The 13,312-nt window shown below is 49.0% G+C and overlaps 1 protein-coding gene across 1 annotated transcript; it reads right to left on the bottom strand.

Moving 5' to 3' along the window:
* Positions 1–197: 197 nt before the first annotated feature.
* Positions 198–13,279, bottom strand: GGA2 (golgi associated, gamma adaptin ear containing, ARF binding protein 2). Its single transcript, XM_084295887.1, has 17 exons — positions 13,228–13,279; positions 12,922–13,006; positions 12,170–12,245; positions 11,583–11,681; positions 9,734–9,857; positions 8,780–8,883; positions 7,614–7,694; positions 6,811–6,948; positions 5,896–5,977; positions 4,994–5,113; positions 4,521–4,682; positions 4,216–4,271; positions 3,756–3,907; positions 2,787–2,956; positions 1,695–1,864; positions 1,146–1,256; positions 198–546 (listed from the first exon to the last, which is right to left on the bottom strand). The coding sequence occupies exons 1-17, from the start codon at positions 13,259–13,261 to the stop codon at positions 436–438; spliced, it is 1,875 nt and encodes a 624-aa protein (XP_084152013.1). The 5' UTR covers positions 13,262–13,279; the 3' UTR covers positions 198–435.
* Between the last annotated feature and the right edge of the window lie 33 nt (positions 13,280–13,312).

Below are 13,312 nucleotides of genomic sequence, written 5' to 3'. Positions count from 1 at the left end.
GCCCCCCGACCCCCCCCGCTTGTGCTCCCCCCGCCAGCCGCCGCCCCGAGCCCCCCCAGCCCCGTGCCCGCCCCTCCACCGAAACCGGGCTGGGGGGCTCTGCATTCACGACCCCACGCGGGCTGGTGGCTGGAACGTGTATTTTTTAAACCAATAAAAGCACATAACGGGAAAAGGCCCAAAAAAGAGCAGGGAAGGCGGCACGGAGGAAGCCTGAGAGCACACAGGGCCCCACACGCGGGGCAGGACGCAGAGGGCAGGGCAGCAGCAGACGGGTGCACCCCTCCTGCCACACACCAGGAGGAAAGGGACGACAGATCCCGAGGAAAGGAAACGTTGCCCAGGCCAGGGGGCACTCCTGGCACACCGCCCCCCGGTCCCACCCTCGCCATCACCCCCCCAAGGCAACGTGGCAATGTCCGAGCCAGGCGAAGTTCAGCTTTTGCCCCACAGCTCTGCTTCTGGGAAGCCGGTCACCTCTCCCACCTCGCTGAGGGGCTGCGCACCCTGCGTGAAGGTCAGCTTGTAGCGCAGGCGGGTGGGAACCTAGGGGAGAAAGGGACAGAGAGAGGGGAGTTGTGGCTGCAGGCTCCTGGTCTCCTTCCCTCAGCCCTCACAGCCTTGCTGCAGTGAATTGCCCCCTCAAAGGGGAGACTAATGCTTCAGACCTGCATGGAGCAACACTTAGATCTTTGTAACATATGTAAGGAGCTCCTGGGAAGGAGACCTGCACACACCCTGCAAGGGCATGCTTGGAGATCCAGGCCAACCTTCTCAGAGGCAGAGGACTCCCTTACACCCATCTTCTGTCCCATAGTTATTCATCAAAGCAACAGAACTGCCACCTCTCACTTGTGCCCTGGGTGGCCTCACATTCCATTAGTTGCAGACAGCTGCACGATGTCCTCCAGGTGCCATCGCAGCAGGCAGAACTGTGCAGGCCATTGCAGCAACTACCCCTTCAGTCCTTCAGATTATTGATCTGAAAAGCTGTGGCAATGGGAAAAATGTCTTCCCAGCACAACCCAGGCTTGTCTCTTCCACCCATCTCCCATCTAATAACATCATTCCTGCCTTTCACGCTAACACCCTACCCATTACAGTCACATTCAGAGTGACCTGCCAAGACGATCACTGCCACGTACTTTGTGTGGGTTGGCCAGCAGCAGGACCTGGGACACCACTGCTGGGGGAAGAAGAGGGCTGAAGGCTGGAAGCTCAGATCCGGATGCTGGTTGCAACTTTATTTTCATGGTCTGAAAGACAAAACAAAATTAAAGCCTTTGGGGCCATGCTGAAAAAGAGCTGGGAGTACTACCAAGCCACAGAGCTAGTTCAAGATGTCAGGCAGATTTTGTCATTTAATGAAACACACGCCTATCCACAGCCTACCTCTAAAGGCAGATATTCTCAAACAGACAATTCTTTGCTGCACATACGGGCAGAATATGTGCCTTACCAGGAGGCTAAAGCAGCATGTCTGGAGCCCCGTTTCTTTCTCTCAAGGCTAAGGATCCACACTGAAACAGGCACCTGGGCCACAGGCACCACCATACAACTGGTTCACAGTTCAGAGAAAACGAGCTGTGCAATTTCCAATATACAAGACTAATTCTAAGCACAAAATGCCAAACCTCCTTCTCGGGACATTTCTGAGTAGTCACGCTCCCTTTTATTCATCATTGGCTCCTTACCTTTGGGACTGCAGCCTGGAACACTATGTCCTTAATTGGCTGAGCCGATGTGCTCAGCATGGAGAGAACCATCACCAGCACATCTGGTCGGCCGGGAGCTGGGTCTCTGGAGAAGTGGAGCATAGCCTTGAAACCGTTCCTGTCATACACCGTAAGGGGACAGATATCGCCTGCCAGAGATAAAAGCAAAATAAGAAAAGAAGCATAGACTGCCCCTCCCTTCTGAGGGCAGAACAGTGAAGACAGGATAATGAACAGCAGCAGGAGACACTCATACAAACTTGTACTTCCTCTAGCAAACTCACAGGCCAAAGCATACAGCATTTGGCCACAATTTACGTTTCACCTCCAGGACACAGAAAGGAATCTGAACGTCTGAATTAGGTACAGGACAACTAGTAGGTCAGTCGTTAACAGTCAGAGAGATCAGGTATGAATCCAAGAGGGAAGTTGGGAGTAAAAATATAACTTATTGCTGGGGTACATCCACACCTATTACCATCCAGCCTTTCCCAAACCCGACAAATCCTGAGCTTGAGACTAAAGTCAGAAGACAACCTAGTCAGTATGTCTTTGTACCCATACTCTTCAAAAATAACAACAGCCCAGACGCTGCAGTCCTCCTCTAACAGGACGTGCCCTACAATGAGACACTGGGGTGCCACGTACCCTGGGTAACGCTCATTCCATGAAGCGCTTTCAGACAGCGTTAAATCAAAAAGTACAGGTGGAAAGAACAGCTCTGCCTTAGGAAATGGGATAACTCCCATGTGTAGATATCTCTTAAGCCTCTGGAAAAGAACTGCTTGAAGTCTGATTAAAGATGCTAGGGCCAAAAAGTTTAGAAGCACACTAAGATTAGCCAGGACAGGAAACTCCTGACTACTGACCAGGGAGGACAAGGACATTTCCATGGAATAACTCCTAGAACTTTCTCAAATTCTCAGATACACTAAGTCCTTCATAGAATACTCTATTTTTCTCCAGCTGACCCTCACAACATGAAGATACTTCAGCTTTCTTGTTCCTGTGCAAAAATCACAATGAGAGCTCTATTAAGCAGAGCCAGGGCACAGAAATTATTGCACTTACTCGGTGTAATTGAAATTAAAGGGACAAAAATGTTTGCTAGAGAAACATCATTGGAAGCTGGATTCAAAGAGGCAGCAGGCTTCTGCTCGTAGCCTAGGCTGGAAAATGAAGGATCTGCCACTGGGCTATTTGGAAGATCTGGAAAGGGCAATTTCATTGGTGACAAATCCCTGGAAAGAAAAGCACGTAGAAAGCTTTTATTAACTGGGAAGGCTACATGGTATATACCATTTTCTGCTGTGTCCATTTTCGTGTTCCCAATCCCTCAACCCTTTTATGTGTAAATAAAGTACAAGCTTACGCTCTCTGAGTTCTAAAAAAGCTTGAAAATTGCCTCTATTTTGTGTAGAAGAAGCTGCTGTTTCAGCATTCATTAAGGCAGACTTTGGTTTCTGTTACTGTCATGAAACTTTGTCCATGGCTCTGGAGGGCTGTGCAGGCTCTCTGGGGCTCTAGTCCATGAGATTAAAGTAAGTTCTAGCTCAAAGACAGTGCAAATGGCGAGGAATTTCCAGTAAAATTTCTCGGCCTATGTTCTGACAGGCTGGATAAGCTCACCATAATGGTCACCTACTCTGAAGATCTGTGGAGATTAATTTGGTTCATAAACTATGAGGTTTCTAATGAATGCCAGGAAACAATCTTCTCAGAGCCTGAAAAAAGCTGGGGAAAGTATTTTCTTAGTCACAGATTATTAAAAGAGACCTGTCTGCAAGGTTTTGTTCCTTTAGCTCAAGAATACCTTGTTACTATGCCATAGGATTTGTTTTACCACATTTCTGACCCTTTGAAAGTCAGAGTGTGGAATTACAATAAACAGGTGCACAATTGCTGCTTAAGAGCTGATGCGTGGATGGATAGCCTGCCATCATTAACCAGATGCAGTTAAAAGGTTTTCCCAAACCTCACTGCTATAATACAATATTCCTCATCTCCAAAGTCAGACTGAGCTGCATAGGGCTTGCTTACAAGGATAATGTCTTGGTCCTGGGAGATGGAGAGAACTGATCAGCCAGGCCCTGAAATTCATTCTTCAACGAAGTCCTGTCTTCCCAGCTCTCCTTCAGTTCCAGCGTTTCAAAGGCACTTACAATTTCACTATATCCATTGTTTACACCAGTCTGAAAAAAAGGTACTTCTGGTTCACGCTATATACTGGTAGCAAAAATCAAACCTGTTCCATTGAAAATAACTCTTTTTTTTTTTTTTTTTTTTAATACTACTACTTAAGGTAGAAATAGATGTGAGAAATCTTGTTGCAAACTGCAATTTATAAACTCATTACAGAGCAGGAAGATTCCAGTTTCCATTCAGAATAGAGGGACTTTAAAAAAAAATAAAGGTTGCCAGAGAAGGCTAGGAGATCAAAAATGCTATCTGAGTTTTGTCCTTTGTATTTTACTGACTAAAGTACCTGAGGATCACTAACCTCTGCCACTCCAAAGTCAGGTGGTGGTTTCTGTAAACCAGGAGAGTTGCTGAGTCCTAAGAAAGATGCCAAGAGCACAGATCAATTACACGAAGCAATTGTTTTCCATACGTTCTTCCTTTGCTGTCTAACAGCAGTTTGACTACAGTTTAACACCATTAACGAAACTACATTCCTGAAAACTCTCTCTAGCTAAAAGGGTCTACGCTCGGTTAGGACCAACACTGAAGGCAAAGTTCTTCTACACCTGTTAAGTACCAGGAACTCTGGTAACAAGGACACAGGACTGAACTGTGCGTACAAACCTATTAACTCCTCCTCCAGCAGACAACTGGAGGTGGTGCTGCTGTGTCGGGAGGCAGTGGTTACGTCTGAAAATTGGTCCGTAGGAGACTGGGAGGTCGCCTCCAGCTCAGAGAAGTCAATCAATGTATAGCTCTTCATTCGTCTTGGGGCTGGCCGACATGCTTTGGAAAGAGCAGAAAGAGTTAAAGGGAAGCCTCCTAAAAGGAGCAGTGTATGCCTGGCTACAAGCAGGTACTAAAGGACTCAGTTGAAAACCTCCAGGAACATTTTCAGTCAACCAAATGTAAAAAACAAACAAACAAACAAACAAACAAAAAAATACATAACACAATGATCACTACATCATAGTTTTCCCATCTTAGAGGATTTTCTCCACATCTGTTCTCCAAGAAGCGCTTCCCCTTCCAAACTCCATTCATACACAAAAAGCAGGAAGCAGAGCTGAAGTGGAACACTGCAGGATCCTCTTTACCTGGTGCATCAGAGAGGCCGGTGACTGAACCTCCTCCACCATCATCTTCAAGGCTGGCTACAACCTGCCTGCACCGTCCCAGCGCCTGTGTGAGCTTGTCGTTGGCCTGCAGTATCTCGGCTGGGAAAGAAGAGAAGCAGAGGAAGACTTGCACCCAACATGATGAACTATCGCCTTCAGATCCTTTTCTTCTGCCCTGCTCTCCACCCAGCGTCCCCATTTTGCACGTTTTTCATTCTGTTTTCTGAAGCACAGCATTTTGCACACACATTCATTGATTTCAGTCTTATCTGTAACTTATCAAGACCACTGATCTCCAAAGTACTCACAGTCCCTGCATCTCTTATGCACATAAAATGTCTGAGGCACAGATTAGCTCTTTGCTGTTTAAGTTGTCTGCATTTTCAGCGAGGCATCATTTCAGTCATGTTTTCGAGACAAATAGATAAGACTGTGAAATGCAATACTCTGGGAAGGGCTAAATTTCACAACTGTGGAATTCAAAGAATTCTGCTCATATAACGCTCCCCTTTCTATTATTTACAAAATTCAAAAAGCATTCTCCCCTCTGATATAGACAGGGAAAACTACCATCTCTCTGGAGAAAAGCCTCAAAAGCTTTCAATTCTCGGAACAGTAAAACGCAACACATTCTGAAAACCACCTTGGATGGAAGAAACTGGATTCATCATTTAACTTTGAGGGAAAATTAATAGCTTCCTTCGAGAGAAATAAGAGAATCCTTATGCCACTTCTCATGGAAACGGTTTAAAAGCCCAAGTAGAAAACTTGGCTCACAAGTACCTGAGCATTTCTCCTCTGAGGAAAGGAATACCCCACTTATGAAAGGATGTTAGAGGAATTTAAATGCAATGAGTTCCAAAGACAGTGTTAGCTCTTACCGAGAGCATCATCATCATCAACTGTCTCACTGGCAAGGCGGAAGAGCAGCGGCCTGAGCTTCTCACAGCGTTGAAACAGGTTCTAAGAAAGGAAGTGTTTTGTGTCATTGCTTGGGAGATCCTGGGCACTCTCAGCACTTCTCTCCATCCAACCATCTGTAAGCAATGCTACTCTAGAACAGCAAGATGCATTCTGCCCAGGTCCAGACAAAGGACAGCAGTGCTGCATGTTGCTGCACTCCTAAAATTCACAGCGACCTGGAAGTACAGCCACTGGAACAAGTGTTACTAGCATCTCCTCCTCAGTCACATCTCATCTATGCATACAGGTGTAAGGTAAGGCAGTGTTAAAACTTCCAATTTAAAATAAAAAAGCATCCATGGATGTAAGACGAGTGAGAGGGAAGTGTTATGACCATCAGCTGCAAATACCTTTATGGCTCTCTTCACAGTGTTTTAGGAAGTATTACGTGAATGATTTGTGAGGCAGACTACTGAACTCTGGGTAGAAAAAAGGGGAATCACAGAACCATAATGGAAGCTGAAGAACCCAAAGCTTTAAGCTGCCCAGATCAGATCTCCACACACCCACCTAACCACGGCTGGACTAAAGGGGATTCCCATGTGTTACTCCACTATTAGAGGAAGAACCATTTCCCTATAAGATACCACAAGAAGAGCAGATAATCTGCACAGAAACTCAAAGTGGCACATCAAAGCCAATTCCATTCCAATTTCCATTCTCAGACAAGAGGGACATCGCTCATCAGGTATGCTGGAAGCTATTCCTGCTGTGGTAACGTGCTTTCCCTTGCAAAAACTGGGTGCAGCCTGCTGCCCTTTGAATCTTGTTGTCCTGAGCCCTCCCAGGCATAGCCAGCAAAAAGAACCTCCCATGCAGTAAATAGAATCTACCTGGAGCGTCTCATGGTCAGATTTGGCTAATTCTTGTCTCTTGTAATTTTCCAGCAATTCATCCATTTGTTTAACGTTCTCAGAAACCTCACTGATTGTATTCACTCTTTTGGACACCTTGGCTGTCTTTTCTTGTTCCTTTGATGAAAAATGAAACAAAAATAGACAATGATTTAACTAATAAACACAGTGCACATGCTTTTGTCAGGGTCACTCCAGATAACTCTTGTTGCAGGACTGCTTCCTATTGACACGTTACTGAAGGTAGACGGCAGCACAAAGCCGTGTGTGTAACAACTCCACGAAGAGCTCCAGTGCACGTGCACACACACACACAATGCCTGCAGGAAAGAGACAGTTCTGTACAGATGTAGCTTTTCACCCATTGGGAAATGAGTTTATTTTTGGAAACCTCCCATCACTAATGCAGAACTACTGCCAGGATGCCACTAAAGAGCGAGCATCCTGCCACGCGTGCTCCTGGGAATAAATATTCCCTCTTCATAGCAATTGGCATACGTTAGGGAAACAAAGTAAGACATCTTGCACTGTAACTTCAGAATAGCAAATACTGAAAACTCATCCCTCCTCTGGGGCAGCGGAAACGATTCACCTGAAGCTGAACTCTGGGCCCCCACTAGCACCTGCTGGTCCTGCCTCTAACACCAGGACGGCAGCAGACATTCCAGAGGTCATGTACAGAGGGCCCTCTGCCACAAACCCAACTGTCGAGTCACTTCTCATCCTCTCCTGCCACAAACAGCTTCTGACCAGAGGAACTGCCGGTTCCTGCGAATGCCTACCTCTTTAATCATGCTCTTGATCAGACGGTTGGCAGCCTGCAAGTCTTCAGAGTGGCTGCTCTTCAAAAGCCTGGCTAGCAGCTGTGGAGCGAGACCATGGGACAGCAGTCAGTAACATCCCTAGGCACTGTGCTGCAGGTACACCTCACAACAGAGCAGAGTCACAGACACCCACTGACATAATTGTCTCCATAACCCTGGAAATACGTGGGGTTATGTCTTGTAATCTGGCAGAGGAACAGCAGTCAAAAGTGCACAAGCAAAGCTGGTAATAACTACAGGTCAGGCTGAGAAAAAACAGAGCTGGCTCCGACACATCTGTCTATGTGGCAGGGCTCCTTAGCCCCCTGCTTCTCTCCATGTCTAAGAGCAGAGTAATGACAGCCCTCCGCTTCCCCAGCACTTGCTCACGCTGATTATTAGTTTGTAACACTTCAAACACCTACCAGTGAAACATGGAACAGATCTGAAGTTCCACACTGAAAGTAACAGCTGAGCAGTAGGAGACTGAGGAAGTGCTTGAACCGTGGGGACTTCCAAGGGTGCCCTGAACACAGGCTCACGCTGCAGCTTTGCTCCATCTCTGCCAGCCCTCCCTCCACCACCAAAAACCCTTGTACTGGGCTGGGGCAGAAGCCCTCAACAGCCCCGTGGTTCAGGCACTCACTCGGGATACAGGAAATACAAGCTCAAGCCCCTGTAGCAAACATGGGTTTATTTATGCAACAGAAAGCAGCTCAGCACAGACAGATTAGAACAAACACTTTCTGGAACAGCCCGAAGGCTGATTATTGTTACCAGGGGCATGGGAAAAGGGAGAAAATGACCCAAGCCGTGGGCACTGCAAAGGAGAGCTCTCCTTCACAGGGCGCTTGGGAATAGGAACTGGCTCTGCAGGGCCTACAGAAGCCTTCCCCCAGGAGAGGTGAATAGCAACTGAGTTATTTCTGTAAAAATGTTTCACTTTTGACCACGCAATGTTTTCTGACAAAGTCTCAAAGAATTTTCACTCTCTACTTCTAGCCCTGGCACAGCAAGAAGTATCAGCAGTATCAGCAGTATCCTGATGTTCTGAGACACAGCAGGAGCTGCCAAAACACGACCCAGCATGTCTGCTCAGCACTGAAACTCAGAGGGGGAACGGGGAGGAAAGCCTTCAGGCTTACCTTGGATTTCTCTTCATCTGTGTCAAAAATAGAATTCTGCGGTCTCGGAGAAGGAGGAGGTAAAATTTTGTCCTCTGGCAATTTGGGGTCTTCTTTTACAATGCCTGGAACAGGTAGCAATATTTGTTCAGTGATGCCTGAGCTGCTGCAACAGCAGTGCTCAATAGCACGCTGGATTTTGTGCCTGGCTCCTTCATCCGTCCCCACGAGTTTGCAGAGTGAGACAGAAGCAAGGAGCTGCCTTCGCACACACCTCAGAGAGAAAGACTTCCCTCTCTCCCTTGCATTAAACAAACCAGAGGGCACACAACACTTCCCGGATGGGAAATACGACACGGGTGCATCAGCGGGTGCCCAGCCCCTGCTCTGCTGCCACCGGCACCACCGGCTGAGGCACCCGGCTGCCACGACTCCGCAGGCAGGTTACGGCCGCACAGAGCCCATGCTGTGCTGCCCCTGGGCGGCCCTGCAGCCCCCCACAGCCCCCTCCCCGTTCTGCCCCTGCATCACAGGCCTGTGGCTTCCTGGGCAGCACCGGCAGCAGCCGGCCCTTCGGCACACAGCACTGTAAGTAAGGAATGGATCCAAGCCCCGACTTCAAAGCTCTCTGAACCCATCACTTCATAATCCCAGCAGAGTATTCCAGGGCAAAGATCGCTCTGAATTTGTCCTGAGCCTCTTCCACACACAATAGGCATGAGCACTGTGTGAACGGAGGCCACAAGGTTAGGCTGATCTTTGACTCAACAAAGCTGTTCTTTGGTAAATCTCTTTAAACAGTCACATGCACCCTTGAGTACCCCAATAGCCTTGTAAGTGTGGCCCTTGTCCCCTTTTCCCTTGCACACATTTTACAAAAAAGCTGAGTCACAAAAGCCGAGGGGACAGATACGTGTGATCTAAAGCCACGGGACTTCAGAAGTTAAAAAGGAAGCTGCAATAACAGAAATAAACCTTGTTTCTTCAGCATCTGATAAGCATCCCGGATTTTAACTTCCTGAGGAAACCAGACTGTCCAACTGAATATTATTTCTGTGACTCTTGACTTGACTTTTTCTGAAGACCAGGTTCCATAGTACTTGGAAAAAGAAAAAGAAAAAAGTAAAATAAGAAAAAGAAATCAAAACCGCAGAGTTTGTGCCATCCAGGACACGTGGGTCTAGCCCCCAGTTGTTTGGATGCAAAGATCGAGGAGCAAATGGATTCCTGTGACACATCCACGGTGCTGTCAACTGCATTCTGCAGTACACGGAACAGCGTGCACGGCTGTGGGTGTGAATAAAAGGAATGTGTATGGTAATTGCATAAATATTATATGACAACCGAAATGAAACCATTTCAAAGCTTCTCTGATCAGTTACTGAATGTGAAACCGAAAGTATTTTTTTTCTTTTTTGAATTTCAGCGAAAACAGTTCTGTACTCAACTTAAAATACTTTCCTTAGCTGTTTGCAATACAAATAGACCTGGAGAAACGAAAACTGAACAAAACTAGAAAGGGAAGTTATCTTTTTTCAGCACTTAGATATTTTCTCTGATTTCTCTTATTATTGCCATGAGCACTCACTTTAAAGTACTACAAAAACCATCAGGAAGAATGATAAAAACCACATACAAACTTCTGAAACACAAGGTGTTTTAAACTCATGTAATAATTCTTTTGTCAAAACAGCAAACTCCCTCTCCAAAGTAATCTATTCTTTGAACTGTTGTTTCACTGAAATACCTTTACCAAACCTGTGACTGAGAGAAGAGTTTTTGTTGTTCTGTTAAACATTTCACTGAAACTGGTGATGCATCCCTGCCGTCAAGCTGATGTAATGGAAAATGAAGCCCTTGCAAGTGGTAAATGTGTGCTGTACCAACTAACAGAGGGAACCGAGTACTGGGCTGCTGAGAAGGGTATTTAAGAACGTCTCAGGCCTGCTATCTGATGCAAAGACCAACGTGTGACGATCACGCCGTCTCTGATAAAACAGATCTCTAATTTTCATCATGCGAGCCACGGGCAGTGCACCACAGTGCATTCCCTCTGAACCCTCCTCACTTGGCTTTTAAAGCTGAAGTTCCCATTTCTGATCGTTGCTTCTCTTCTCAGGGGGCAGAGATGATACTCGGAAGAGAAGCGCACCACAGCAGGGAGCAGCAATGAACACACTCCAAGCCAGAGAAGCAGAGCAGCTGGAAGGGACTTTGCCTGCACGTTAGCTACAGATGACCCCTTCCAACCTCACTCTCAGCTCCGTCCTCAACTGCCAGGCATGCACAGCCGGGGCTCAGAGACCCCTGCCCAGCTTTCAGGACACTGCCAGCAGGACCCCAAAGGGGGCTGCACAAATGCACAACCTCCACACGGTGGTGGAGCAAGCACGGCACAAGTGCTGCTCAACTCCAGTCCCCCCTTGTCCTCTTTTTAGGCTGAACCTGCCTCATGAACAGGACCCAAACTCAGCGTAAGCTTTGACATGAGAAAGCAACAAGGACAGCAGGCTGAGCACAAGAGTTTGAGGACAGAACATAAGAAAACACGGGAGAGGCTCCTGGCGTCTGTCCTCTGCCACTCAGCTTCACAGAGAGCGCAAGATGCTTTCTACATTTCCTTTGTATTCCATGTCCTTCTCCTGCTAACCCTAAGAAGAGTTAAAATTATTACATCTTTTACAGGGAAATTCACTTCTAATCCTTGTGCTTTAAAGCACAGAACAGAAACTCTGTTCTGCTTCTATGAGAGGTTAAGTTTTTGTATCCATGGTGAAATAAACGTGTCCCATTTGCTACGTGCAGTGTAACCACAACCACCTACCTTTGGGGAAAGCACTTTAATCAGCTCATTCAGAAACCTGAATTTTGCTATTTCATTGTGAAATTTCTCACCGCAGTTATTCACACACATCTCCAGCACCTGCAGAAAACAAACCGGTACCAAACAGAAACTGAACACGAAAGCTTTGTGGGATTTTTAAAAAACTTGCTGTTAAGATACAATATCCAAGAACTTTCTGGCACTGCATGCACACACACAAGATACTAAGGAAGTTGTACATGAGAGGTTTCTTTTCTTCACCCAACCTTCCTAAGCAGCACACACATATCTGCTCTGTTCTCCCCATCACTAACTTTTGGACTCACTGACCCCATGGCAAGACCACAGCCAAGACAAGAGCTGCAGACCTCTTAAGTACCTCAGCAGAATGCTAAGGGAAGGAGCAACAGCAATGACTCCCTCCGCTCTGCCCTGGGTACCAGATCCATAGTGCAATGTAAAAAAGCACACATAAAGGAGAGACACCCAAGAGAAAAAGACGCCCAGGCAGCTGCACCGTCCCTGCCCCGCAAACTGCATTTCCAAGTAACCACTGCCTCGCCTTGCACGTGGGTGAAAGCACTTACTGTCAGCGCATGGAGAGCTTCCACCTCTTGGGGTGATTGTATTTTGTGTGCCAGCAGCCTCAGTGCAAGCGATGGGCTGGGGAGCAACAGAAGCAAGTCAGACAACGCACTGGTTCCCAAGAAAAACACCTACTGCGAGTTCTGCCCTGCAGAGAGTAGCAGTCACCAGATGCACGACGTGCCACATCGCTGGCACCTCTCCCTGGCACAGGGCTGGCCTGGGGTCCCTACACACACACGGGGTGTGATGGGCAGACATCAGCAGCTCGTGGTACGGTACGACAGCCCCACCAGAGGCTGATCTCTCAGAAGCGAGCCCGTGGGACGGGCACCACGAGAACTGCTCCTGTGGTGCCAGGAGCTCTGACTCGCAGCCCAGCGCAGAGCCCGGCTGGCTGCGGGTGCCGGGCTGCGGGCTCGGGGTGTGCGGGCGCCTGCTCTCAGGAAGCGGGCAACCATTAAGCTGGGACAGCTCCACGGCATGACGAGCTCCTGCGCCTCTCCCAAACCGCGGACAGCGGGAGGGCGGGGAGCCACGGGAGAGCTGCCGGCTCCGGGAGGAAGCCGGGGCGGGGGGCACCGGGCACCGCTCCCTGCTCCCGCACCGGGCTCGCCAGGGCTCGGGAGGCAGGAGCTGTGCCTGCAGGAGCACGGGGACCTCCGGGCAGCTCCTGGCTGCAGCTCCCGGAGCCGCTCCCGGCCGCCCGGCCCCGAGGGGAGCTGTGGCTGTGGCCGGGGCCGTGCCGCCTTACCCGGCCGTGTCCGCCTTCAGCTGCTCGCAGAAGCGCTGGATGCACTCCCACTTCTCCCCGGGGACGCTCGGGTCGGTGGCTTCATCTTGAGCGGGGGGAGAGGAGAGGAGAGGGATCGGGGCTGGGGATCGGGGCTGGGGACCGACGGGCGGGGGGCAGCGAGCGGCGCACGGGGACCGCGCTCAGCCCCCGGCGGCTCCGACCCCGACTCCCCCTCCCCCGTCCCGTCCCGTCCCGTCCCCCCCGTCCCGCCGCCCCCTCCCCACCTCCCCCGTGCCCCCGTTCCCGTCCCGGTGCCGCTCTCACTGAGCCAGCGCTGCAGCCGCCCGGTGCCGTCCATGGGCGCAGCGCCCCGCCCCGCCGCAGGGCGGGCAGGAAGCGGCGCGGCCCG

The sequence above is a fragment of the Netta rufina genome (assembly GCF_964035555.1).
Source record: "Netta rufina genome assembly, chromosome: 15".
NCBI lineage: Eukaryota > Metazoa > Chordata > Aves > Anseriformes > Anatidae > Netta > Netta rufina.
The sequence above is the reverse complement of the archived record's forward strand: the minus strand, read 5'-3'. Positions and strand labels throughout refer to the sequence as shown.